The sequence below is a fragment of the Callorhinus ursinus genome, unplaced genomic scaffold (assembly GCF_003265705.2).
Source record: "Callorhinus ursinus isolate GAN/ISIS: 27379988/994484 unplaced genomic scaffold, GSC_fseal_2.0 scaffold85, whole genome shotgun sequence".
In the NCBI taxonomy this organism is placed as follows: Eukaryota; Metazoa; Chordata; class Mammalia; order Carnivora; family Otariidae; genus Callorhinus; species Callorhinus ursinus.
Genome location: NW_027397147.1, coordinates 428,645 through 455,201, shown reverse-complemented (window position 1 = coordinate 455,201; position 26,557 = coordinate 428,645). Strand labels below are relative to the sequence as shown.

Genomic DNA, 26,557 nt, shown 5'->3' with positions numbered 1-26,557 from the left:
CTCTTGACATCCTTCGAGGCCTTCGAGGACTCCCAAACTCATTAGTCCTTCCCCTGTGCAATTATTTGCATAATTATAAGTCATAAAGCATGTTGCAAACATTTCACTTAATTATACCAACAACCCCTGACGTATGCAGATGGGGACCTAAGGCCTGTCAAGTGACTTGGTCATGGCCACACAGCCAGCCACACTATTAATTATTTCCTACATGCACACTCATTGTGTTCATCTCCCACAAAGGCCACATTTAGGTTGATGACCCTGCGGTGGAGGTCTTGATTAGTCATTCTTGGGAATGTGCCTCATCCACTGCTCTGAATGAGGCTGTATGAGGGTTCTCAGCTCTGTTTAGTTGGCCCTATTTGGCTGACTACATGTGAATAATTCTCTTGCTCCTTCTGACAAGGAGAGAGGAAAAGGCACATTGTGGGGGAGGAAGAAACATTGGACTAAAAGCCAGAAGAACTGGTGTCTAGACCTGGTACCGGCACTCCCCAGCTGCAAGTGTGGCTCTGGGCACACCACTTGCTTCATCTGGGCTTCGGTTTCCTGTAAAGACCAGATTGTCTCTTCTGCAGTCGGGCTTGCAATGAAAGACAAGTGCTGAGGCAGAGAGAATAATCCCTCCTTCTCCTTCCAAGAACTTGGCTTCCAGGTTCTTCCCAATTCCCAGGCCACACCTGAGTTTAGGACCCAACTCTCCTTGTGGAAACAAAAAAGAAAGGAACTTGTCTTTCCCCTTTCTATGGAACAGAGGGGCTATAGATGTGGACCCAGGAAAAATAGCAGTGGTTTTTAAAAAAGGTAGGGACAGGGGTACCTGGCTGGTTCAGTTGGTAGAGCGTGTGACTTGATCTTGGGGTTGTGAGTTCAAGCCCCACAACTGGGGACATCCCCACCCCCACTAGGAGACATTTGACAATATTTGGAGACATTTTTGGTTGCCACAACTGACAAGAGGTGGGAACACGGGGAGTCTGCTACTGGCATGTTGTGAGTAGAGCCCAGGGATGCTGCTGAAAATCCTACAATGTACGGGATAGCCCCTCTCTCCCAACAAAGAATTAATTATCCACCCTGTCTTAGTTTGCTAGGGCTGCTATAATGACTGGGTGGCTTAAACAACAGAAATATTTTCTCCTAGTTCTGGAGGCTGGAAGTTCAAGATCAAGGTGTTGGCAGAATTGGTTTCTTCTGAGGCGTCCCTTTTTTGCTTGCAGAAGGCTACCTTCTCCCTGTATCCTCACATGGTTTTCCCTCTGCGTCTGTCTGTCTTAATCTCCTTTTCTTATAAGGACACCAGTCATATTGGATTAGAACCCACCCTACTGACCTCATTTTAACTAAACTACCTCTTTTGTAAAATTTTAATTCCAGTGCGATGAGCACTGGGTGTTATATGCAACTGATAAATTATTGAACACTCCATCTGAAACTAATGATGTACTGTATGTTGGCTAATTGAATTTAAATAAAAAATTTAAAAAATAATAAAATTTTAATTCCCATATAGTTAACACACAGTGTTACACTAGTTTCAGGTGTACAATATAGTGATCAACAACTGTATACGTTATTCAGTAACTGAACTACCTCATTAAAGACCCTATCTCAAAGAGGGGATCTCACATTCTAGGATACTGGGGTTTAGGACGTCAACACATGATTTTGGGGGAAAAAACAATTCAGCCCAAAACACAGCCCACAGGCTGCTAGCACAGAGGGTAAGAAACCTTGCGAAACATTGGAGCTAGCTGGCACATCTTAGAGTTGGATAGTAAACATTTTAGTAAAATTAAGGGCCTTTTGAATTTGTCTTCAGGGTGAACCGAAATTCCTCCTTTGCTGTGTTTTCACTGCCCTCCCCCTGTTGACGTTGCTGTTGCTGTATTCTCTTTAGACTGGAGCCCATTGGTGCAGCTGCCAGTAAGGAATACTCTCTGGAGAAAAACTTGGAGAAAATGAAGTCAGACTGGGTTAACATGACATTCAACTTCATGAAGTACAGGGACACTGTGAGTGTCAGTCCCACTGCCCAGCCCCCTGATAGCAGCCCGTTTATTATGTAGTAGCTTACAGAGTGGAGTCATTCAGAATTGCAACAGAGCTCAGGAAGGAAGGATCCCTAACATCTTTTTTTTTTTTTGTAATTTATTTTTATTGAGCTATAATTGACATGCAACATTGTATAAGTTTAACACGCACAAGTGTTGATTTGATACATTTATGTATTGCAATATGATCACCACCCTAGTGTTAGCTAGCAGCTCTGTGATGTCACATAATTATCATTTCTTTTTTGTAGTGGGAACAATTAAGATCAGTCTCTTAGCAACTTCGGAGTTTTTAATGTGGTCTTGTCTATAATCACTGTCCTGTGCATTAGATTGTGTCCTCCCATCTGCCTTCATGTGCCAGTTATTCTTTCTTCCAGGCCCCACAGAAAGGGTGCATTTTTTTTAAACAATTTTTTTTTATTTATTTATTTGGGAGAGAGAGAATGAGAGAGAGAGAGAGCACATGAGAGGGGGGAGGGTCAGAGGGAGAAGCAGACTCTCCGCCGAGCAGGGAGCCTGATGCGGGACTCGATCCAGGGACTCCAGGATCATGACCTGAGCTGAAGGCAGTCACTTAACAGACTGAGCCACCCAGGCACCCAGGAAGGGTGCATTTTTTAAATGAGAAAGGCCTTTTGATTCAGAGCAACAAGCTTTCTCAGTGAAAAGGAACTGAACAAGACTGCTGAATTAGCACCCCCCAGGGAGGGCTTCCCCACCCCTGTCCTTCAGAAGCATACTTGGGTAGGGGCGCCTGGGTGGCTCAGTCATTAAGCATCTGCCTTCGGCTCAGGTCAGATCCCAGGGTCCTGGGATCGAGCCCCACATCGAGCCCCACATCAGGCCCCCTGCTTGGTGGGAAGCCTGCTTCTCCCTCTCCCGCTCCGCCTGTTTGTGTTCCCTCTCTCGCTGTGTCTCTCTCTGTCAAATAAATAAATAAAATCTTTATTAAAAAAAGAAGAAGAAGAAGCATACCTGGGTAAACAATGCTTAAAGCATCTCAAAACAAAATACATATATATTTTTTTTTCAGGCACCCCTGTTTTTTCTAACGTGCAGTGCAGATTGAGAATCTCCCTGTCCCTCAGGCTGCATGTTACCTTTTAGTGACTTCTCCACTGCTTTACTTTGAAGGGTCACGATGCCTTGATTTCATGTGGATAAGAACTGGAGCTGAGCCAATGGAAGGGAAAAGAACTGGGGCCTCTCTCAGCAAGACCAGGCAAACAAGGGTACCAGCAGCTTGGTGCCACACCACCTGATGGGATTAGATACTGCTGGAGGCTGTTGGGCTGGGGTGAGGGGTTGAGCTGGGGAAACTGGGAACAGCTCAGTTGCACCCGGCCCATCTTAAGAGTTGTTGGGGGTTTTTTTAAATTTTTTATTGTTATGTTAATCACCATACATTATATCATTAGTTTTTGATGTAGTGTTCCATGATTCATTGTTTGTGCATAACACCCAGTGCTTCACGCAGAACGTGCCCTCTTTAATACCCATCACCAGGCTAACCCATCCCCCCACCCCCCTCCCCTCTAGAACCCTCAGTTTGTTTTTCAGAGTCCATCATCGCTCATGGTTTGTCTCCCCCTCCGATTTACCCCCTTCATTCTTCCCCTCCTGCTATCTTCTTCTTCTTCTTTTTTTTTTTTTCTTAACATATATTGCATTATTTGTTTCAGAGGTACAGGTCTGTGATTCAACAGTCTTGCACAATTCACAGCGCTCACCATAGCACATACCCTCCCCAATGTCTATCACCCAGCTGCCCCATCCCTCCCACCTCCCCCCCACTCCAGCAACCCTCAGTTTGTTTCCTGAGATTAAGAATTCCTCATATCAGTGAGGTCGTATGATACATGTCTTTCTCTGAGTTTTTGAGTGATGCATCTAATAGACAAGGATTGACAGCAGAAGGGAGTCAGTCACAGTATCATTTTATTAAGAGCCACACACACCTTCCAGTGCAGAGCTACTGGTAGAAGGTAGATGAGAGAATATATCCTAGCCCCAATTTAACCATCCAGATGTAGGCTTCAAGGAAGTGAAAACAGAGCCAGAAAGGCCAGACCTGCCAGAGAGGGGCAGACCCTTCTCAGCTTGCTCACCACGGTGGCCCAGGAGAAAGAGTGCCATTCATAGGAGCTCTGACCTTCAAGGCACAGTAATCTGAACAACTAGTAAAAAATGGCCCCCTTAGAGTATAGGCAGAAGTTCCCAAACTTTTTTCTGTTTGTGATGCCTTTTGTGTCTTAGTACTTTTTTCATAGTTCCCCTCCCTGGGCCAAAAGAAATTCCTAACAGCTTTGTTTATGAAGTAATTAGGTTCAAACAACTTTAGTAAGTATTTGTATCCTATCAACAACTGTTTTTTAAAAAATACATATAAATTGAAAGAAAAAAACATTTGTATCTCCTTTTTGAATGAAATTGCTGAGTTTGCTGCCATGCCCAGGAGCCCCTCGGAACACAGTTTAGGAACCACAGGTCAAGGGCCAGTCAGATTAGCAGTTGATCCTACCTGAGGATCAGCTTGCCAGCAAAGCAAGTGGACAAGGAAGTAGGAATATAGAGAAGGGAATAGAACATGCTCCCCCTCCCCCACCCTATCCCCAACAGATACTAGTTGCAGGTATGGGCTGGGATCGTATTTGATCTCTGCAAAGGAGGTAGAGAATAAATGTCTAAGAAAACTTTCAAGGAAGGTTGTCTGGGTGGCTCAGTCAGTTAAGCATCTGCCTCAGGGCCGTGATCCTGGGGTCCTGGGATCCAGCCTCACGTTGGGCCCCCTGCTCAGTGGGGAGCCTGTTTCTCCCTCTCCTTCTACCCCCCACCCGCTTGTGTGCTCTCTCTCTCGTAAATAAAATCTTAAAAATAAAAAAGAACACTGTGAAGGAAGAAAATAGAAATTCCATCCTCTGTGAGACAGATTTCTGCCCTACTTGGGTGGATATCTGAGCTGTGGGGCTTTTGGAGATCAGCATGAAAAGTAGGGGGTCTTGTGGTTTTGACAGCTCAGGAAATCTTTCTTTGCAGGATACAAGCATCTTGTGCACAGTTGATGACATTCAACTGTTACTTGATGATCACGTGATAAAGACCCAGACCATGTGTGGCTCCCCATTCATCAAACCAATAGAAGCAGAATGCCGGGTAAGAGGAATGAGGTTGAAGGTTTGTGATGTCTCATTAGCTTTGGGTTTGTTGGAGGAGGGAGAAGGTTTTTAAGTTCAGTTAACAAAGAAGCTCAGTTTTTCCTGATTGGAAAAAATAAATAACACAAGACTGAAAGCAATAACCATCCAAGTAAGCATATGGCACGCTGAGGCTTTGCAACAGTCTGCCAAAAGAGAAGATGAGATGATTTTAATGCACTGAATAAAAATACATTTGGAAAGTATTTTATGGGCTAGAGTAATCTAGAATGTAAACTACACAAGGGTACAGGTTTGGCCTCCTCTGCTCATTGTTTATAGAAATGGCATAAGCTAAGGGCACAGACTCTGGAACCAGACTGCCTGGGTTCAGATTCTGGCTTCACCTCTTGTTGTGTGACCTTGGACAAGTTACTTGAACTGTTCTGCATCTGTAAAATGAGATTTATAATAATATCTCCCTTACAAATATGTTGGATTAATTGGTTTCACATACATAAAGCACTCAGACCATCACTTGTCACAGGGTAAGCATTATGGCCCCTATTATTATTATTATTATTCCACTAGAAAAAGAACTACATGAGGGCAAGGACTCTTGTTGGTTACTTTCATTGCTGAATCCACGTTGCCTAGAACAATGACCAGAACATAGGGGCAAATACTGAATAAGAATTTGCTAAACAAGTGAATGAGCAAATAAATGAATGAATCCATCCAATTTGTTCAGTCAGTGGGCCTGTGTTGCAGAGTGGCAGATTAATGACTCAGATATGAAATGCTAAATTCACAGAAGTGGGAAGAAAAGCTGGTTCGCGTGCAGGAAATTTTGGATGCCTGGTTGAAATGCCAAGCCACCTGGCTGTACCTGGAACCGATCTTCAGCTCGGAGGACATCATAGCCCAGATGCCAGAGGAAGGCAGGAAATTTGCCATCGTTGATAGTTACTGGAAATCACTCATGTCCCAAGCAGTAAGTTTTTACTCCCTAGCATATCTCACCATCAGGAATGTGGGATGCTGTACAGATGTTCCTCATTGTGCATCATAGCCATGTCCCTTGAAATGTATAAGTAAACTAGATTTTTTCAATATTTTTATAAATTTTTTAATAATTTTGAAACTTATTGTTACTAAAAATTGGAACATAGAACTATGTAATACAGAGAATGGAGGACTTTTGAAAGCCCACCTTCCTAGAGGCAACTGTTAGCAGTCTGTATAATTTAGCTCTCATTCCTAACAAGATAGGAGACTTTGTCACAGGATAATGCAGTAAAACTTTCATAGATTGAGGATCATTTTAGAATTCAAATTCTCTTCCATATTCAGTTACTTATTTAACAAATGTTTATTTGGTACCCAGCATTGAACTAACAGTCAGAAAATACTTGAAGATGACTAGAATATGATTTCTGCCTTCATAGAATTCACTGTCTTGTAAGGAGAGAGTCTTAGGTAAATAGGAGAGCTATAGTAGAAGTATATACAAATAGCTTTTAGAACACAGGAGAGAGATATAGTTGTCTGGGAGTGTCAAGGAAGGCCTCCAAAGGGAGCAACATTGGAAATAAGCCTTGAAGGATGAGTTCACTGGGCGTACAAGGCAATCAGGAGTATCTATTAAGAGATGATATCTTTTCCCTTTTTGAAGTCAAGTGTGCTCAACTGGGGCTCCCTTGTATAGAATTTATCTCAAGAAAATTTATCTGCTCTAGTGGGCATTTATATTGCCCAGCAAGTAGAGCCAGTTTTCATGATACCCTGCTTCCTCCAACTCTGTATTAGTTCAGATTCTTTGGTTGCAAGTATTAAGTAACACAAATTCAACTGATTTTAGATTTTAAAGATCAAATTGGCTGATTTTAAACTTTAAAGATTGAATTGGCTTTATTAAACAATTCATAAATCAGGCAGCATCCTGTCTAACAAATAAAGGGACACTCCAAGGAGTTGTACAAAATGGACGGTTTTTGTAGAAGGAGGGAGTCAACCATGACCTGAGGAATAAGATCATGGTGTATGAGCATTCACGCTTGTGGGATTAGGAGGCTAAATTAGCTGGGCAGGGAGGTCAGTAGTTGATAGACTGGTCATATACTCATTACAATGATCAGTCTCAGAATCTGGGAACCCCATGGTGATTCTCACTTTTTTTGGTGAAACCTAGGTGAAAGATACCAGGGTTCTGGTGGCAGCAGATCAGCCACGGATGGCTGAGAAGCTTCAAGAAGCCAACCTTCTGTTGGAGGACATCCAGAAGGGGCTGAATGATTACTTGGAGAAGAAGAGACTATTTTTTCCCAGGTATTTGGTACTGTTCTTTTGTTTGGAGTTGCATTTTTGACCCATTTATAGGTAGAATTACATTTTTTCATCCTGAGAGTTGGCTACTACCAACCTATTTCATAGTCTTTCCCAGTTCTCCATTCTCCACAAGACAGCTCTCAGGGGGAGGGCATGTCTTCACGGTCATTATTTTGAATGGGCTTGAATGGACACTAGTAGGGACCAAAACCACACCTTGGCCATCCATCATGGTCAAATGCCCAACTGAAGGGGTATAGTAGTCATGATTAAGAGCCTAGACTTTGGAGTTAAACAGACCTTGGTTTGAGTCCCACCTCTTTGACTTATTAATCTTGAGACCTTCAGCAAATCTATCTGAGCCTCAGGTTTTCCACTGTAAAATAGAAATATAATAATGGCTCTTACTCATATATTTGTGTAAATCAATGAAATAATGCATGTAAAGCATTTGGCTGTCTAAACTGTTTAAGAAATGTCAGTTGAATGTTTTTACCATCAAATGTTGTAGTTTCTGGTGGGTATGTTTATAAATATTTGACTCTTTTTTTTCCACAAGAACCAGTGTTCTTCTGCATAAAAGTCAAAGTCATTTTAAAGGGCTCATTCCAGAAAAGAGGGTCCTCGCTCCTGATAATCTGTCCATGTCTAGTTCACATGGGTGGTCACTCCATGTCATTTGGATGTAGGTTTGATCCCAATGTGCTTTTAAGAAAAGTAAATTTTAGTGTTCCCTTATATGGAGACAAAGTTAGTTTCTTGCTTTCCAACACAAATTTTTAAAAAGTTATTTGTGTAGGATTCAGAAATGTCCTGGTGTGCCTGAGAAGGTAAAATTTTAATTTATTTAATATTAATTTTGTGATGTAGATAGCCATATATGGCTGACTAATGGCTTTAGGATTGGACAGCATGAATACAGCACAAATAGTGGAAGGAACCTCGATTTGAAAGCACAAAACTTAGGAAGAGGAAACCCCTGAGATTTGGGCTTTTAGTCCTATTCCCACTACTGTTATTACTTACAAAAATATAAACAATAGTCAACACTACCACAGTATTTACCATATGTCAGGACACTGCCCTAAGTGCCTTACCTGTATTAACTTATTTAAACTCACAATAATCCTATCAGGTTGGAAGCATTATTATTATCTGCCTAATAGTAACTTGCCAGAAAACACAAGACTGGTAAATGGACAAGCTAGAATTCAATCCACGCAGTCTGTATAAAATAGTGAGTTATTTAACCTCTCTGAGCCTCATTTGCTCCCTAAGTCATGCGCGCGCGCACACACACACACACACACACACACACACACACACACATTCAACGTGTGTTTATGCATTTTTATAGAATAAAGTCAAGCACTCTGAGAAAACACTTTGGAGAATGTTATTGAATCAGTTCACATATTTGAAATTCATTGTATCTTGAAAATACAGATTGCTAAATAATGATTTTATGTTAAGTTATACACATTTTTTAATAATTATTCTTATGGCCATTGAGACTTATTCATTATCACACATGATGAATCCATAGAGATCACCTGTTTGAATTTTACTTGGCAATGGGAGATATTGATATCATTAGGTATTGGTAAGTTAGTCAGCCAACAAATAATTATGAGCTCTTCCTATGTGCTCAGCACTGCAGCTATAATGCATTAGTTTGCTTTACTGTGTAACAAACCTCCCCAAAACTTAGAAGCTAAAAACAGCAACTATTTATTTAGCTCACAATTCTATGGGTTTGCAAATAGGGCTGGGCTCAGGTGGATGGTTCTTCTGGTCTAGCCAGGTGGTTCCTCTGGTCTCAGCTGGATGGTTCCTCTGGTCTCATGAGGGCTCATTCATGTGACTAGAGTCAGCTGGTAGTTGATGGCCTCAATTACTTGTCTAGTGCTTGGCTTCCTTTTGGCTGGGGCCACCAGGATAGTTGGGCCACATGTCTTTTATCCTCCAGAAAGCTAGCCTGGATTTATTCATGTAGTGGTGGTCACAGGGTTCCGAAGGCCAGCAAGAGTGGAAGCTTTAAGGTTTCTTGATGTCTAGGCTTGGAACTTGCACAAATTCATGTTTGCTATAGTCTTTTGGCCAAAGCAGGACCCAGAGCCAGGCCAGGTTTGAGACATGTGAAAACAGACTCTACCTCTTTTTTTTTTCTTTTTTTGTGTAGTGTTCCATGATTCATTGTTTGCGTATAACACCCAGTGCTGCATTCAATACGTGCCCTCTTTAATACCCATCACCAGGCTAACCCATCCCCCACCCCCAGGCTAACCCATGCCCCCACCCCCCTCCCCTCTAGAACCCTCAGTTTGTTTCTCAGAGTCCACAATCTCTCATGGTTTGCCTCCCCCTCTAATTTCCCCCCCTTCATTTTTCCCTTCCTAGTATCTTCTTTTTTTTTTTTTTTAACATATAATGTATTATTTGTTTCAGAGGTACAGGTCTGTGATTCATCAGTCTTATACAATTCACAGCGCTCACCATAGCACATACCCTCCCCAATGTCTATCACCCAGCCACCCCATCCCTCCCACCCTCCCACCACTCCAACAACCCTCAGTTTGTTTCCTGAGATTAAGAATTCCTCATATCACTCTACCTCTTATAGAGAGGAGCCATAAATATTGTGGCCATTTTTATAATCCACCATATACAGTGAAGACCATAATCGTGTGGTTCCTCCATTATGGGACTTTCAGTTTGGTGGTTACAGTAGAGGTTTATACCTTTAACATTTCCTGAAGGCTTGTGGTTGCTGCTTGAAGGGTCTGAGCAAGAGAATGAGCTTATCATTTCTAACTTAAACATGGTCAAAACCTCTGCATGTAGATAGTGATGTAATGTGTTGTGGGGTCCTGGAGCAAACAGTCCAGAAAGAATTCTTGAGTCATTTTTGGTGCAAAAAGGTGGTTTTATTAAAGCACAGGGACAGGACCCATGGGCAGAAAGAGCTGCCCTGGGATTGTGAGGAGCGATTGGTTGTATACTTTTAAATTTGGGGGTTGGGGTAGAGACAAAGGAAGTTTCTGAAAGGATTGTCATATGTTAAAGAAGACTTACGGGATCTTGGAGGTCTGGCTATTGTCAAGCAAAGGTTGCTTTTTGCCTCTAGCAAAGCATTAACATTAAGACAGTTGTGAGTTCCTGGAGGAATGTCATACTCTGCGTGTCTCAAGTACTTGTCAATGGGTTGCAAAATGTAAGGAAATTTAATTTTACCTACATTTCCTTTTGCCTTTGTTGTACATGTCAGATAGGTTCATTAATAGCATATTTCTTATTTCACACCTGTAACATGTCATACCTGGAGATAAGGAGATTTTCTCTCTTCTACTCAATACTGACTGTATTAGAATCACCTGGGATTTTAAAAATATAAATCCCCAGACCCAACCCCAAATCAATTATATTAGAAACTCTGGGCAGTGCAACCTTAGCATTGGAGTTTTTTAAATAAGCTTCACAGGTGATTCTAAAGTGCAGCCAAAGTTGAGAACCACTGTTCTATCCAGGTTTGTCCCAAAAGGTAGCACCCCACCCCCAAACCATATCAAACTCATATATACCAGGTTTCATCCTTTTTCTTGCTCTGAGTCAAAGTTGTCTCCACCCTCAATGCCACAGATGAAAAATCGTGAAGGGGAATGTGCCTTAAAGAAGACTCTAGAATATGGCTGGTGTTCACAGGGTGTCCTCTACATTTTGGGGAGTATCACCTCTTTGGGAAAAGAGGTTCTCAAAAGAGATTCCAGTTGCCATCATCCTTTGCTTTGAAATAGGTTCTTCTTCCTGTCAAATGATGAGCTGCTGGAGATCTTGTCAGAGACAAAGGACCCCCTCCGCGTGCAGCCACATTTGAAGAAGTGCTTTGAAGGAATTGCCAAGCTAGAATTTACAGACAATCTGGAGATTGTGGGCATGATCAGCTCAGAAAAAGAAGCCGTCCCATTCAAACAGAAAATCTACCCAACTCAAGCCAAAGTAACTCTCCTCTTACTCATTTTCATTCTTTTCTCCATAACAGAGCAATACAGAGAGAGAGGCAGAGAGCATATTGATTGGTTAAGCCCTTGGACTCAAGTTCCATACTGCCTGAGTGTGGAACACCTGGGTTCCACAGCTTAGTGACTGGGCAACTCTGGGAAATTGCTTAATCTTTCTGAGTCTCAGTTTGCCTTTATGATGTGGGTTATACAGCAATCCACACGACACACTAAATTTATGGAAGGATTTCAACCAAACCTGTTGCAGAGGCAATAGTAGGCATCAGACCCAACAGCTGATGCTGTTCAGATCTCCATGAGCACAGCCCAGTTAAAAGTGATCTGGTAAGGGGTGCCTGGGTGGCTCAGTTGGTTAAGCGTCAGACTCTTGATTTTGGCTCAGATCCTTATCTCAGGGTTATGAGATCGAGCCCCGTGTCAGCTCCGTGCTAAGCACGGAGCCTGCTTAAGATTCTCTCTCTCTCCCTCTGTCCTGCCCCCCACCCCACCACCATTCATGTGTACCTGCCTCTGTCTCTCTCAAAAAAAAAAAAAGTGATCTGGTCAGACAGCTTGCTGGGGCAGGTGTTTTTATTTTATTTTTTTAACTTAATTTAATTTTATTATGTTACTCACCATACAGTACATCATTAGTTTTGATGTAATGTTCCATGATTCATTGTTTTTGTATAACACCCAGTGCTCCATGCAATATGTGCCCTCCTTAATACCCATCACTGGGTTTACCCATCCCCCCACCCCCTCCCCTCTAAAACCCTCAGTTTCTCAGAGTCCATAGTCTCTCCTGGTTTATCTCCCTCTCCGATTTCCCTCCCTTCAATTTTCCCATCCTTCTCCTAATGTCCACCATGCTATTCCCTATGTTACACAAATAAGTGAAACCATATGATAATTGTCTTTCTCTGCTTGACTTATTTCACTTAGCATAATCCCCTCCAGTTCCATCCAGGTCAATGCAAATGCTGGGTATTCATCCTTTCTGATGGCTGAGTAATATTCCATTGTATATATGGACCACATCTTCTTTATCCATTCATCTGTTGAAGGGCATCTCGGCTCTTTCTACAGTTTGGCTATTGTGGACATTGCTGCTGTGAACATTGGGGTGCATATGGCCCTTCTTTTCACTACATCTGTGTCTTTGGGGTAAATATCCAGTAGTGCAATTGCTGAGTCATAGGGTAGCTCCATTTTTAATGTCTTGAGGAACATCCACACTGTTTTCCAAAGTGGCTGTACCAACTTGCATTCCCCCCAACAGTGTAAGAGGGTTCCCCTTTCTCCACAACCTCTCCAACTTTGTCAGTTGTTTCTTGCCTTGTCAATTGTTTCTTGCCTTGTCAATTTTTGCCATTCTAACTGGTGTCAGGTGGTATCTCAATGTGGTTTTGATTTGAATTTCCCTGATGGCTAATGATGATGAACGTTTTTTCTTTTTTTTTTAATTTTTATTGTTATGTTAATCACCATACATTACATCATTAGTTTTTGATGTAGTGTTCCATGATTCATTGTTTGTGTACAACACCCAGTGCTCCATGCAATACGTGCCCTCCTTAATACCCATCACCAGGCCAACCCATCCTCCCACCCCCCCACCACGCCAGCAACCCTCAGTTTGTTTCCTGAGATTAAGAATTCCTCATATCAGTGAGGTCATATGATACATGTCTTTCTCTGGTTGACTTATTTCGATCAGCATAACACCCTCCAGTTCCATCCACGTCGTTGCAAATGGCAAGATCTCATTCCTTTGGATGGCTGCATAATATTCCATTGTGTATATACCACCTCTTCTTTATCCATTCATCTGTCGATGGACATCTTGGCTCTTTCCACACTTTGGCTATTGTGGACATTGCTGCTATAAACATCGGGGTGCACATACCCCTTCGGATTCCTACATTTGTACCTTTGGGGTAAATACCCAGTAGTGCAATGGCTGGATCGTATGGTAGCTCTATTTTCAACCGTTTGAGGAACCTCCATACTGTTTTCCAGAGTGGCTGCACCAGCTTGCATTCCCACCAACAGTGTAAGAGGGTTCCCCTTTCTCCACATCCCCGCCAACATCTGTCGTTTCCTGACTTGTTAATTTTAGCCATTCTGACTCGTGTGAGGTGATATCTCACTGAAGTTTTGATTTGGATTTCCCTGATGCCGAGCGATGTTGAGCACTTTTTCATGTGTCTCTTGGCCATTTGGATGTCTTCTTTGGAAAAATGTCTGTTCATGTCTTCTGCCCATTTCTTGATTGGATCATTTGTTCTTTGGGTATTGAGTTTAAGAAGTTTTTTAAAGATTTTGGATACTAGCCCTTTATCTGATATGTCATTTGCAAATATCTTCTCCCATTCTGTCTGTTGTCTTTTGGTTTTGTGGACTGTTTCTTTTGCTGTGCAAAAGCTTTTTATCTTGATGAGGTCCCAATAGTTCATTTTTGCCCTGGCTTCCCTTGCCTTTGTTAATGTTTCTAGGAAGAAGTTGCTGAGGCTGAGGTCGAGGAGGTTGCTGCCTGTGATCTCCTTTAGGATTCTGATGGACTCCTGTCTCACATTTAGGTCTTTCAACCATTTGTAGTCTATTTTTGTGTGTGGTGTAAGGAAATGGTCCAGTTTCATTCTTCTGCATGTGGCTGTCCAATTTTCCCAACACCATTTGTGGAAGAGACTGTCTTTTTTCCATTGGACATTCTTTCCTTCTTTGTCAAAGATGAGTTGACCATAGAGTTGAGCGTCCATTTCTGGGCTCTCGATTCTGTTCCATTGATCTATGTGTCTGTTTTTGTGCCAGTACCATACTGTCTTGATGATGACAGCTTTGTAATAGAGCTGGAAGTCCGGAATTGTGATGCCGCCAGCTTTGCTTTTCTTTTTCAAGATTCCTCTGGCTATTCGGGGTCTCTTCTGGTTCCATGCAAATTTTAGGATTATTTGTTCCATTTCTTTGAAAAAAGTGGATGGTATTTTGATGGGGATTGCAATGATGAACATTTTTTCTTATGTCTAGCTGTTTGTATGTCTTCTTCAGAGAAGTGTCTGTTCATGTCTTCTGCACATTTTTTGACTTGGTTATTTGTTTTTTGGGTGTTGAGTTTGAGAAGTTCTTTATAGATCTGGGATACCAGCCCCTTTGTAGTGTCATTTGCAAAAATCTTCTCCCATTCCATGGGTTGCCTCTTTGTTTTGTTGCTGTTTCCTTTGCTGTGCAGAAGCTTTTTATCTTGATGAAGTCCCAAAAGTTCATTTTTGCTTTTGTTTCACTAGCCTTTGGAGTTGTATCTTGAAAGAAGTTGCTGTGGCCAGTGTCAAAGAGGTTACTGCCTATGTTCTCCTCTAGGATTTTGATGGATTCCTGTCTCACATGGAAGTCCTTCATCCATTTAGAGTTTATCTTTGTGTATGGTGTTAGAGAATGGTCGAGTTTCATTCTTCTGTGTATAGCTATCCAATTTTCCCAGCACCTTTTATTGAAGAGACTGTCTTTTTTCCATTGCATGTATTTTCCTGCCTAGTCAAATATTATTTGACTGTAGAGTTGAGGGTCCGTATCTGGGTTCTCTATTCTGTTCCATTGGTCTATATGTCTGTTTTTGTGCCAGTACCATGCTGTCTTGGTGATCATGGCTTTGTAATATAGCTTGAAATTGGGCAACGTGATGTCCCCAGCTTTGTTTTTCTTTTTCAACATTTCCTTGGTGATTCGGGGTCTTTTCTGATTCCATATAAATTTTAGGATTGTTTGTTCCAGCACTTTGAAAAATGTCATTGGAATTTTGATTGGGATGGCATTGAAGGTATAGATTGCTCTGGGCAGCATAGACATTTGAACAATGTTTATTCTTCCGATCCATGAGCATGGAATATTTTTCCATCTTTTTGTGCCTTCTTCAGTTTCTTTCATGAGTGTTCTGTAGTTCCTAGAGTATAGATCCTTTACCTCTTTGGTTAGGTTTATTCTAAGGTATCTTATGGTTTTTGGTGCTATTGTAAATGGAATCAATTCTCTAATTTCTCTTTCTACAGTTACATTGTTAGTGTATAAGAAAGCAACTGATTTCTGTGCATTGATTTTGTATCCTGCCACATTACTGAATTGCTGTATGAGTTCTAGTAATTCGGGGGTGGAGTCTTTTGGGTTTCCCACATAAAGTATCATGTCATCTGCGAAGAGAGAGAATTTGACTTCTTCTTTGCTGATTTGAATATCTTTTATTTGGGGCAGGTGTTTTTATGTCAATAAAACGTTATGGAATCCATGTTATTTTACTCAGGTTTTTATACAAGTGTCCTTATATAATGAGTAAAATGTAAATTACTCCCACTCCTGCTGAACCTGACAGCACCGTGGAGTAGAAGTAGACAAGCACTCTTGGCTTTACTTTGTTAGCATTTTTTGCCAGGCACACATGTAAGTAACCAGGAGTCGTGTTACCAAATAGACACCAGCTAGCTCACAGGTACCTGGAGTTAAGAGCTACAGTGACCTGACATTCTAAAACTGAATCATTTGCTGCACATTAGAATTACCCGTAGAGCTTTAAAAAAACAAAAACAAAAACAAAAAACATCCAAAAGTCCCGGTTGCATCCTGTAACAATTAAATCGGAATGGCTAGGAATGGAAGTCAGGTGTCCAAATCAACTGGAATGATTCCAAATGATTGGAATCTCCAAATGATTCCAGTGCACAGCAAAGTTTGGGAACCATAGGAATAAGGCAAGAATTAGGACTGTTCGGGCGCCTGGGTGGCTCAGATGGTTAAGCATCTGCCTTCGGCTCAGGTCATGATCCCAGGGTCCTGGGATCGAGTCCCACATCGGGCTCCCTGCTCCTTGGGAGCCTGCTTCTCCCTCTGCCTCTCTCTCTCTCTATCTATCTCTCATGAATAAATAAATAAATAATCTAAAAAAAAAAGAATTAGGACTGTTCATTAGAAATGAGCAATTTTGTTTTATGAATTGAAACATAAATGTATTGTTTGCTTTCTGATAAGTTGTGTTTCAGAAAATGACATGAAATGCATGTTAAGAATCCCCCATTTCCCCTTTTAAATCACACATACTTCTCAGAATAAAAAAATATAAATAAGTAAATAAATATAAAAACATAATTAAAGAATATTGGCTTGGAGGGGTGTCCCCTCCAAGACCCCGAGTATTGGCCTTCCTCCAGCCTTGGTGCAGAGAGAAAGCTGGGTCTGCCCATGATCCCTCCCTCCGGGCTTGGCTAACTTGCTGCTGGTTTGTCTCACCCCTACAGGGCATGGTGGAAAAGTGGCTCTGGCAGGTGGAGAAGATGATGATTGCCAGTATGCAGGATGTTATTAGACTTGGGATCGAAGCATATGTCCAGGTAAATGAGAATCAGGGTACACGTGCCAAGGTGTGAGTACAACGACAACAACATTGGAAAGAAGGTTAAATGGATCAATTCGAAGTACCCCTCTGCCTTCTACCAAAACCCACCCAGACCCTGCTGGGTAACACCTGACCCCTCTGTGACCCTGCTGGGCCTCTCTCTTCTTTCCCTCTGAATCCTGGGGCGATGCACATATTTCTGGTGAAATGTTGCCAGTTAGAAGCAGGTGGCACAAGACAAGATGGTTAGCCAGAACACTCTGGCTGCTACCTGCAAGTCCCTTCTGTGAAATGAATTGATGGCAGGAGGTCTTTTTAGAGCACCTTCCAATTAAGCATTTCTCCCTCTAGGCTTTTCATTTACAGTACACATGCCCTGAACGGTACAACTCATTAAACTCCCAAAGCATTAGGGGAAAGAGGTATGACCGAAGGAAGCCAAAAGAAAAGAACTGTGGGCGGTCACTCTTCAGCCAGCTCCTAGCAAGGTTAAATGTAGGCAGACCAGGTCTTTGTGCTCCTTGACTTTGGGTGCCTTTTCTTCTTACTTTTCAGGGCCCCACCCCCATGACCCCTTCCATCAAACAGAAGAATATACTAAAGTACGGGGTACTGACCCTGCTGTCCCTCTTAGAAGTATTACACTATGAATGAAAGGCCAGTCCTTTGTCCTATGATTTATTTTAACTGAAAAATTAAGTTAAAGAAAAATGGTGAGCTGTATGGAATGACTTCATGCCGTTGCATCTAGAGAAAGAGTCAGCAAACATTTTCTGTAAAGTAAATGTTTTTATAATGTCTTCAGCTGGGTGGGCCACACACACTATTTATATTTGCCTTCACAGTGCAGAAGCAGCTGATGGACTCTGAAAAACAAACTGAGGTTTCTAGAGAGGAGGAGGGTAGGGGGATGGGTTAGCCTGGTGATGGGTATTAAAGAGGGCACATTCTGCATGGAGCACTGGGTGTTATGAACAAACAATGAATCATGGAACACTACACCAAAACAAATGATGTAATATATGGTGATTAACATAACAATAAAAAATTTTTTAAAAATGGTAAAAAAAAAAAGAATGGGTGTGGCTGTGTTACAATATGCCTTTGTTTACAAAAACAAAAGCAAGGCCAGATTCAGCCCTCTGGTGTAGTTTGCCAGACCCATAGTTTAAAACAAGTTTGGCAGGGTTCTAGGCAAGGCTGAGGAAACTGGCCCAGCACTGCAATATTATGTAGCCATCAAAAAGGGTAGTTATGAAAACTGTCTATGAATAGCACCTTGATTATAACTGTGTAAAATCCTTGGATTGGGACCTTAAGAAAAAAAAAAGAGTTGATGAGATTGTTGATGTTTTTTTTTTTCTTTTTCATAAAATTCAGGGAGGAAGACATAAATCAGTAATCCCAAGATATCAAGTATGGTAGCTTCTGAGGGTGGAGGAGGATTTTGTATTTGTTGAGGGGGTATGGTGGTGGGGGATGTTTTTCGATGTTCGTTTAAGTCCCACAAGATGAACTGACTGTACCACATGCCCCTCTGCACTTTCCCAGTTCCCTCGTAATCAGTGGGTCTTGCAGTGGCCTGGCCAGGTGGTCATCTGTGTCTCCTCCATCTTTTGGACCAAGGAGGTGTCCCAAGCCCTGGTGGAAAACACCCTACCGGTAAGTGAGCGTGTCATGAAACTGGTAGAGGAGATTCAAACTCGATTAGGATCTGAAGGACATATAATTAAAGTAGCCATGTTTTCTAAACAACAACAAAAAAATCACAGCATCCAACCATGGCATAGAGAAGCCAGGGTTTTCATGGGGACAGCAGGATGGAGAATTTGGAATTGGAGCTGTCCCGGAGTTCTGTAGTGTAATACCCCTCATGGTCCTTCCCAGGCAGAAATTCTAGGCTGCAGAATTTTAAGTTTTTATCAGTCTTTGCTTCCAGGGGTCAACCTGGTAGAATTTCCACCAACAGAGACCTCTGGTCTTCTTCCTGGGCCAAAAGACCACCTGGTCCCATTTTCCCTTCCTCCTCCACCATTACCTCCTTCTTACCACCTGCAGTTGAACACAAACCCACCTACAGCTCTTCCTTCAGTGTTCTCTTAAGACCAAGAGTGCTCAAGTCCTGCTTGTCCTCAGATCCAGACATGCATATTTCCACTTAACTCCTGCCGTTGAGGCCAGTGCTTGAGAGTTCAAGACCTGGATTAACTTGGGTTCAAATCCTGATACTTTCTCTTGTTAGCTGTGTGACCATGGGCAAGTTCCTTAACCTGAGTCTCAGTCTCCTTGACTATATAATGCGCCACAGTGCACCACATTGTATTATAACATCATAGTACTGTATTGTGGGAGATTTAAATGAGATGCTGACAAGTTAGCCAGTACTAGAGCCCAGGCTATGAACCCCACAGGGCAGAGACCATGTCTGTTTTGCTCACTATTTATCTCCTGGGGTTATTGCAATGCCGAGCACATAGTAGGTGCTCAATAAATATTTACTGAACAAATGAATGGTAACTTCATTCCCAACATTTTCACCATGGTATCATTTCTCATGATGATCTCATCAGACCTTCTGTTCTTCCCCCTATAGATGACTGGCTACGGACCAGAAAATATTTCAATTTACTATATTTTGCTTTATACCTTAAAATTAGAACATGAGCACTTGACCAAGGTTCAAATTTATACACATTCTGTGTTGATAAGTCCTACAAACATATTGCACTTGACACTTGCAAACTGCTTTCATGTATTTCGTTTCAAACTTTTGAAACACTAAAAAATTCTGATTTTTGTGACTGCATCTCTGTGCCCCAGTTTTCCTACCTGTAAAAGGGGGAGACTGCCTCCCATCACACACCCCAGCCCTGGAGTATATGGATCCTGAGTAATGTGGCTCAGCATCCTAAAGGAAGCAGGTGTTGGTACAGGATCGTCATCCATCCATCCATCCATCCATCCATCCATCCCTTGTTCATTTAACAAATATTTATTTGACATCTCCTCCATGCTGGAATGATGCTACTAGGCAAAGGGATTTAGAGTTGAATGAGAGAGACATGGTCCCTGTCCCCATGGATTTACAGTCTAGTGGGGGAGATAAAAAGTCTCTTTGCTAGAACTGTGATAAGTAAAGTACAGGGATCCAGGAAGCATGGGAGGAAGGAAAGAAGTAAGAGAAGGGTTAGGATTAGAGACGATTTTCCAGAAAAAATGGTGTTTAAGAGGAGACATGAAATATAAATAGGAATTAGCCAAGCAAACAACAGGAGAAAGAGTGTTCCAGAGAGAGAGAGAGAGACCAGAATGTGCAAAAGTCTGAAGATGAAAAATATGGTGCATTCCAGCAACTGAAGGCACTTGAATCTAGAATAGCTGTGGAATGGGTGTGGTTCAGAAAGATGTGTGGAGCAGCCCTATTACCAAGGGTTTTACAGACCCACAGCAAGGGCAATAGGGAAGCATTGAAAAGGTTGTTTGTTTTTTGCTGTGTGTCCGGGATCTTTATTAACAACAACAACAACCATCAGTAATTTACTGGATACTTGATTCAAATTGTGCCACGTGCTTCACCATCTCATTGAATCTTCAAAACAGCTCCAAGAGGTAGCTGTAATTATCTAGACTCGACAGGAGACTGAGACTCAGAGGGTTAATATCATTTGCCCAGAACTGCATAGCTAGGAAGTGGGGAAGGTGAGTTATGAACCTAAGGTGGTCTCCGTTTTTCTTCCTTTTTAAAATTTATTTCTGTTTTTTAACTCTTTATTTTGAAGTAATGTCAGCCTTACAAATAATATTGCAAAAATAATGCAAAGAATTCTCATACACCCTCCATCCAGAATCCCCCAATATTAACATCTTGAATAACCATAGTACAATTATCCAAATCAGGAAACCAACATTGATGCAAGACACATTCTTACCTAATACGTAGACCTTTTAAATTGGCTAATCTCAATTTAGCCATTTGCCCCACTGATGGCTTTTTGCCTGGTCCAGGATCCATTCCAGGATTATTGTTTACATACATTTAGTTTTCATATCCCCTGTGTCTCCTTTAATCTGAAAAAGTTCCAGAGTTTTTTTATTAATTCAGATTTATTGCATAATTTCTATACAGTAAAATTCACCCCTTTTAGTGTACAATTCCAAGTTTGAACAAACACATACATTTGTGTAACCACCATGCCGATCAAGATATAGAACCGTTCAATGCCCCCCCGCCCCCCAATTCCCTCAAGCCCCTTATAGCAGCCCCTTCCCCTGCTCCATGCCTCTGGCAATTACCAATCTGTTGTCTGCTCCTATAGTTTTGTCTTTTCCATGATATCATAACAATAAAATCAAGGAATCTAGCCTTTGAAATTTGGCTTCTTTCAATTAGCATAATGCACTTGCAATTCATCTAGAGGTTAATGAAGGGGGTGAGGGAAAGGGACCTGGAGTGGTAGAGCATGCTGTTCCCCAAGCAGGGGTTACAGAGGAGAATCCAGTTTAACCAGTTGTCCCTTCTATGCCCCCACCAGGATTTTCTGAAAAAGAGCAACAATGAGATTGCACAGATTGTCCAGCTGGTGCGAGGGAAGCTGAGCAGTGGGGCTCGACTCACCCTCGGGGCCCTCACGGTCATCGATGTCCATGGTGAGCAAGGAGGCTTCCCCGGCATTGTTGACTGTCTAAGAATGGCAGCCAGGCTTGCTGCTCTCCATTGAGAGCCTGGATGGAGTGATTCAGGGTCCCCTTTGCCATTAGGGAGGGGCTTCTGCAACTGAGAGTAAGGTGAGGGGGTAAGGAGAGAAGCCAGAGCTCCTGTGAATGTCCAGCATGTTTTCCCCTCCCAAGCCCACCTTGTTTCCAGGAAACCTCCAAGCAGGGCTTTCCCTGAGACAATGGCAGCCCAAGCCATTTCTGAGATTCACCAGCTTGGAACGATTTCTTGAGGCTGACCATAGCTAATATTTTTAATACTCACCAGGTGCCAGGCTCTGTGCTAAGTGCTTGACATACATTATCTCATTTTTATACACACTTCTCAAATTAAGAACCTGAGGCTTAGGTAAGTAACTTACCCAGAGGCATACAGCTACTAAGGAGCAGAGGCTGTTTTATACTTTGATATAATTGATTTAATTGTAGTTCTCTGTCTGTCTGATTCCAAACCCAAGAGACTGGAAGTGGGCAGTGTATGCAGGGAGGCAGCGGTAGAGAGATAATGCCTTCCAGCACTTCCCTGAAATTAAAAAAAAAAAAAAAAAAAGAGGAGGAGGAGGAAGAACTGGGGTCTTTATATAAAACAAACCACCCCCTCACCCTCACTCCATCACCACCAAAGAAACAGAAACTAGGGCTGGACTAGCTGGTTGCCTGGAAACAGTGTCTCTCTTGTTCATACACCCAGCTTCCTCCTGGCATTTCGTGGCATCTTATTCTCCTTAAGGTTGATGCTCATTTCAATCTAATTTCTCTTGGATAGACTAGCATGAAATCAGGGAGAGAGAAGGGAGAATGTGATCTTCATTTGGTAGGAAGTGCAGGTGTGGTTACTGCCCAAGGCACCCCAGAGTGGTGGTGTTCATACACATGCACACACGCCCATACACACCCACGCACAAAACATGCACACACATACACACTGCATCATGCAGGCATCCCCAAGTCAGTCCCTTGAGATTCACCTTCCTCTTGGGTCCCTCATGGAGACCCCTACTCCTGCTACCAGTCTATGATTTCCCTCAAGAACCTGGAGGGAAAATAAATTCCTCAGGAAGGATGGAAGAGCTGTTGGTATAATCTTCAAGGACTCTTCTTTGGAGGGTTTTGGATTTCACCGTCATAAAGACTTCTCTTCGCAGAGAGGCAGTAGACTTGCAGAAGCATCCCTTTACAAAGTTATGTTTCTGAGATACTAAATTCGAGCTGCTGTCCTACTTTTTTTTCTTTTTTTAAGTAGGCTCTGTGCCCAGCGTGGGGCTTGAACTCATGACTCTTGAGATCAAGACCTGAGCTGAGATCAAGAGTTAGATGCTTAACTAATTGAGCCACCCAGGCGCCCCTACTGTCCTAGTTCTGAGATCTCAATAGCTCTCACCTAAGAGTTCCCTAAAAAATAGCTAATGATTTTTAGAAACCTCTGTTCACTCTTCAACTTCAGGGTCTCCCATGATGGTGAGAAAATTAAGTTAGGCTCATAATCCTGTGAGAGAAAGAAGGAAACCCAGAGGTATATCTCCCATCTGGTTTCTCAGGCCCCCAGATGGAAAGACTATATCTAACTATGGGTTCATGGGACCCCTTCCCTTGCCTATTGCATCAGGCCAAGCTGACTGTGTTCTCCTAGGATATCCTAGAAGCCTGGAACAGGGCCAAAAGGGTCATACTGGAGATATGACAGCATTTGGGAAAACTACATATTACAAAACTCTCTGGGTCAGTCCCCCAAGAATTTGGGAATATTTATACAGTAGCTAATATTTATATAATCTTTCTTTTCTTTCATCTGTCTACATCTGCATATACATGTAGATGTGTAGATATTTATATATGTATATATATATATGTACATGTAGGTATATATATGTGTGTGTATACGGTTGATCCTTGAACAACATGGGTTTGAACTGCACAGGTCCACTTACGTGGGAATTTTTATCAATAAATACAATACAATACTGTAAGTGTATTTTCTCTTCCTTGCGATTTTCTTAATTATTTTCTCTAGCTTACTTTATTATAAGAATACAGTATATAATACATGTAACTTACAAAATATGTGTTAATTGGCTGTTATCTGTAAGGATTCCAGTCAACAGTAGGCTATTAGTAATTAAGTGTAAGGGGAGTCAAAAGTTATACACAGATTTTTTACTGTACCGTACCCCAACCTCCACATTGTTCAAGGGCCAACTGTATATACAGTTAATCCTCTTAATAACCATATAATAACCCTATAAGGTAGGTACTGTGTTATCCCCATTTTACAGATTACACAACTCAATAGAGAGGTTGAGTAACTTGCCCAAAGTCACTAACTAGTTAATGGCAGATTCGGAATTAGGATCCAGACAGTCTGATTTCAGAGTATGCACTTTTAATGCCTCTGCTGTACTGTGGGAGCAGACAACACAGCAGATTCTCTGCCTGGCTCCTTGGGAGAAGCAAAGACCAGCTTCTGAAAGAAATTGCTACCTGCAGGTTAGGGGTAGGCAGGGAGACTAGTTGAGTCTGAAAGTGTTTGGGGAAGAGGGAGGGGTGGCCTGGATGATGTCCTCAGATCTCCTCTGAACAGTCTGTGGATATAGGAGTATGCTGACAGCTCTGCATTTGTGTGTTTCCATGTCTGCATCTGTCCCAACAGCTCGCGACGTGGTGGCCAAGTTATCTGAGGACAATATCTGTGATCTGAACGATTTCCAGTGGATTTCCCAGCTGCGTTACTACTGGGATTCGAAGGATGTGCAGGTGCAGATGATCACCACAGAAGCCTTGTATGGCTATGAGTACCTGGGGAACTCCCCCCGGCTGGTGATTACACCCCTCACTGACCGCTGCTACAGGTAACCTCTGCCCCTACCCCTGTCCAGACCCAAAGGGTGAATAGAGAATTCCAGAAGGAAAACCTTCTGGGGAAGAAGGTGAGGGGCATCTTGAGTTTGTGACCTTTCCCTCTACATTTCATATTCTGAGATTTTAGAATTTTGCCCTTAGTTACCATGGTCCCACAGATGGGCATGGAAATTAGGCCTTGGGCCAGAAATGAGAACCCAGTAGGAGTCCTAATGCACATTGATGTGGCCAAACCAACAAGCAGAACATTGATGCCTGTCCTTAAAAATGCCACAGTGCTTAAGTAGAAAGCTCTCTGATGGCAGGAATCAAGATGGTGCCTGGAAATCCCATGGACGAAAGCAAGAAAAGGAGCCAGGTGAAGGACTCTGGCAAGGAGTCTCCAAGCTCAGCCAGCTGATGAGACGTAGTCATTCTGTGCTCAGCAAAGTGCTTTAGCACTTTCCTTGGTATTCATACCATTAGAAATCTGACCTCTGTGAATGTGTCAACTTTGTGATATTTAGATTTTCTTTGATTTTGTATATTCCTTAAAGAGGAATTTTTTGTAATCATAAAGATAATTCTTGAGTATTATTTCTTTCAAAGCCCTCAGTCACTTATTTTCTATGGTCTCTGATTTTTGGTCTTCATTCATTCATTTATTTCACCTGTTATTCAATAGCCATTTCTTAAACTCTCCTGTGCACCATGCATGCCGTCAAGAAACCCTCAACCCAATGGGGTCAGGGGACAGAAACGTAGTCAGATGAGTATAAGATGGTGTGTTAAATTAAACTATAGAGGCTCATACAAGGGGCTGTAGAGCCACAAGTGAAGAACACATCATTAATTTCTAACATTTATTTTGTCCCTACTCATCAAATTGAATCAAAATACAGGTCCTAAACTCGAGAGTTCATAATCCAGTGAGAGAAATATATTTATTTCCACCACTCCATTAGTTCTGGTGATCTTTGGAATCTGGAGCTTATGAAGATTTTTAACTTTTATTTGATTCATTTGTGTATGTATTCATTTATCCATTCAATCATTCATTCAAACAAATGTTTATGGGTGCCCACGCACCAGACCCTGGGGTTACAGTGCTGAGTAAAACAGATTTGTTTACAATGATGATATATTGGTCATATAATCAGAAAAAAATTAAAGCTATTTGTATGAGTCAGAACAATATAAAGCAAAAGTCAGTTTCTTTCCTATGTCTTGGGACTTGGGCACCAAATTCCTCTTCTTTTTTTTTTTTTAAAGAGAGGGAGAGAGGCAGGGGAGGTGCAGAAGGAGAGAGAGAATTTTAAGCATTCCACGCCAAGCATGGAGCTCAAAGTGGGGCTCAATCTCACAACCCAGAGATCATGACCTGAGCTGAAATCAAGTCATTCACTTAACTGACTGAGCCACCTAGGTGCCCTATTGGGTACCAAATTCTTATTTTTTCCCCTTAGGACACTGATGGGGGCTTTGAAGCTGAACCTTGGGGGAGCTCCGGAAGGACCAGCTGGCACAGGCAAGACAGAAACCACCAAAGATCTGGCCAAAGCTTTGGCCAAGCAGGTAGGGAAATGCCATCTATTCTTAAGCTCTCTTCCTATTCCTCTCTCGAACTCCTATCAGGAGAGTTGGCATGAAGTTCAATATGGTATAGGGGGAGAGAAAGAGTGGGGCCCCAGCTCCTGCAGTGGAATAGGAAGAAAGGAGCCCCACCTGTATTTCATGTGCAGGGTAATTCAGATATGAGAGAATCCATCCCTAATGGTGCCCACATCCTTCCTTCCCTCTAGTGTGTGGTCTTCAACTGCTCAGATGGTCTGGATTACAAAGCCATGGGGAAGTTCTTCAAGGGACTGGCCCAGGCTGGAGCATGGGCCTGTTTTGATGAGTTCAACAGGATTGAGGTAATGCTGCAACTGGCCTGCAGAGCAGGGGTTGAACACGCAGGGGCCTTTTTCTGGGCTCTCAGCTCCTCAGTGACAGGGCGTTATATATCCTCTAAAACCCCTGCACAGAGTAAGTACTCAACAAACTAAACAAAAACAGTCCCAAGAAGACAAAGTACATATTTTATATACATATATATCCTCATCGTAT

The 26,557-nt window shown here is 42.2% G+C and overlaps 1 protein-coding gene across 1 annotated transcript in view; it reads left to right on the top strand.

The window, feature by feature from the left end:
• DNAH3 (dynein axonemal heavy chain 3) overlaps positions 1-26,557 on the top strand; it is a 180,901-nt gene that overhangs the window by 56,759 nt on the left and 97,585 nt on the right. The window contains exons 20-30 of the mRNA XM_073887961.1: positions 1,904-2,018; positions 5,097-5,213; positions 6,009-6,188; positions 7,386-7,522; positions 11,317-11,518; positions 16,803-16,895; positions 18,452-18,562; positions 21,433-21,547; positions 24,261-24,459; positions 25,915-26,023; positions 26,251-26,364. Coding sequence (XP_073744062.1) covers positions 1,904-2,018; positions 5,097-5,213; positions 6,009-6,188; positions 7,386-7,522; positions 11,317-11,518; positions 16,803-16,895; positions 18,452-18,562; positions 21,433-21,547; positions 24,261-24,459; positions 25,915-26,023; positions 26,251-26,364 — 1,492 coding nt within the window. The remainder of the gene's footprint in view (positions 1-1,903; positions 2,019-5,096; positions 5,214-6,008; positions 6,189-7,385; positions 7,523-11,316; positions 11,519-16,802; positions 16,896-18,451; positions 18,563-21,432; positions 21,548-24,260; positions 24,460-25,914; positions 26,024-26,250; positions 26,365-26,557) is intronic.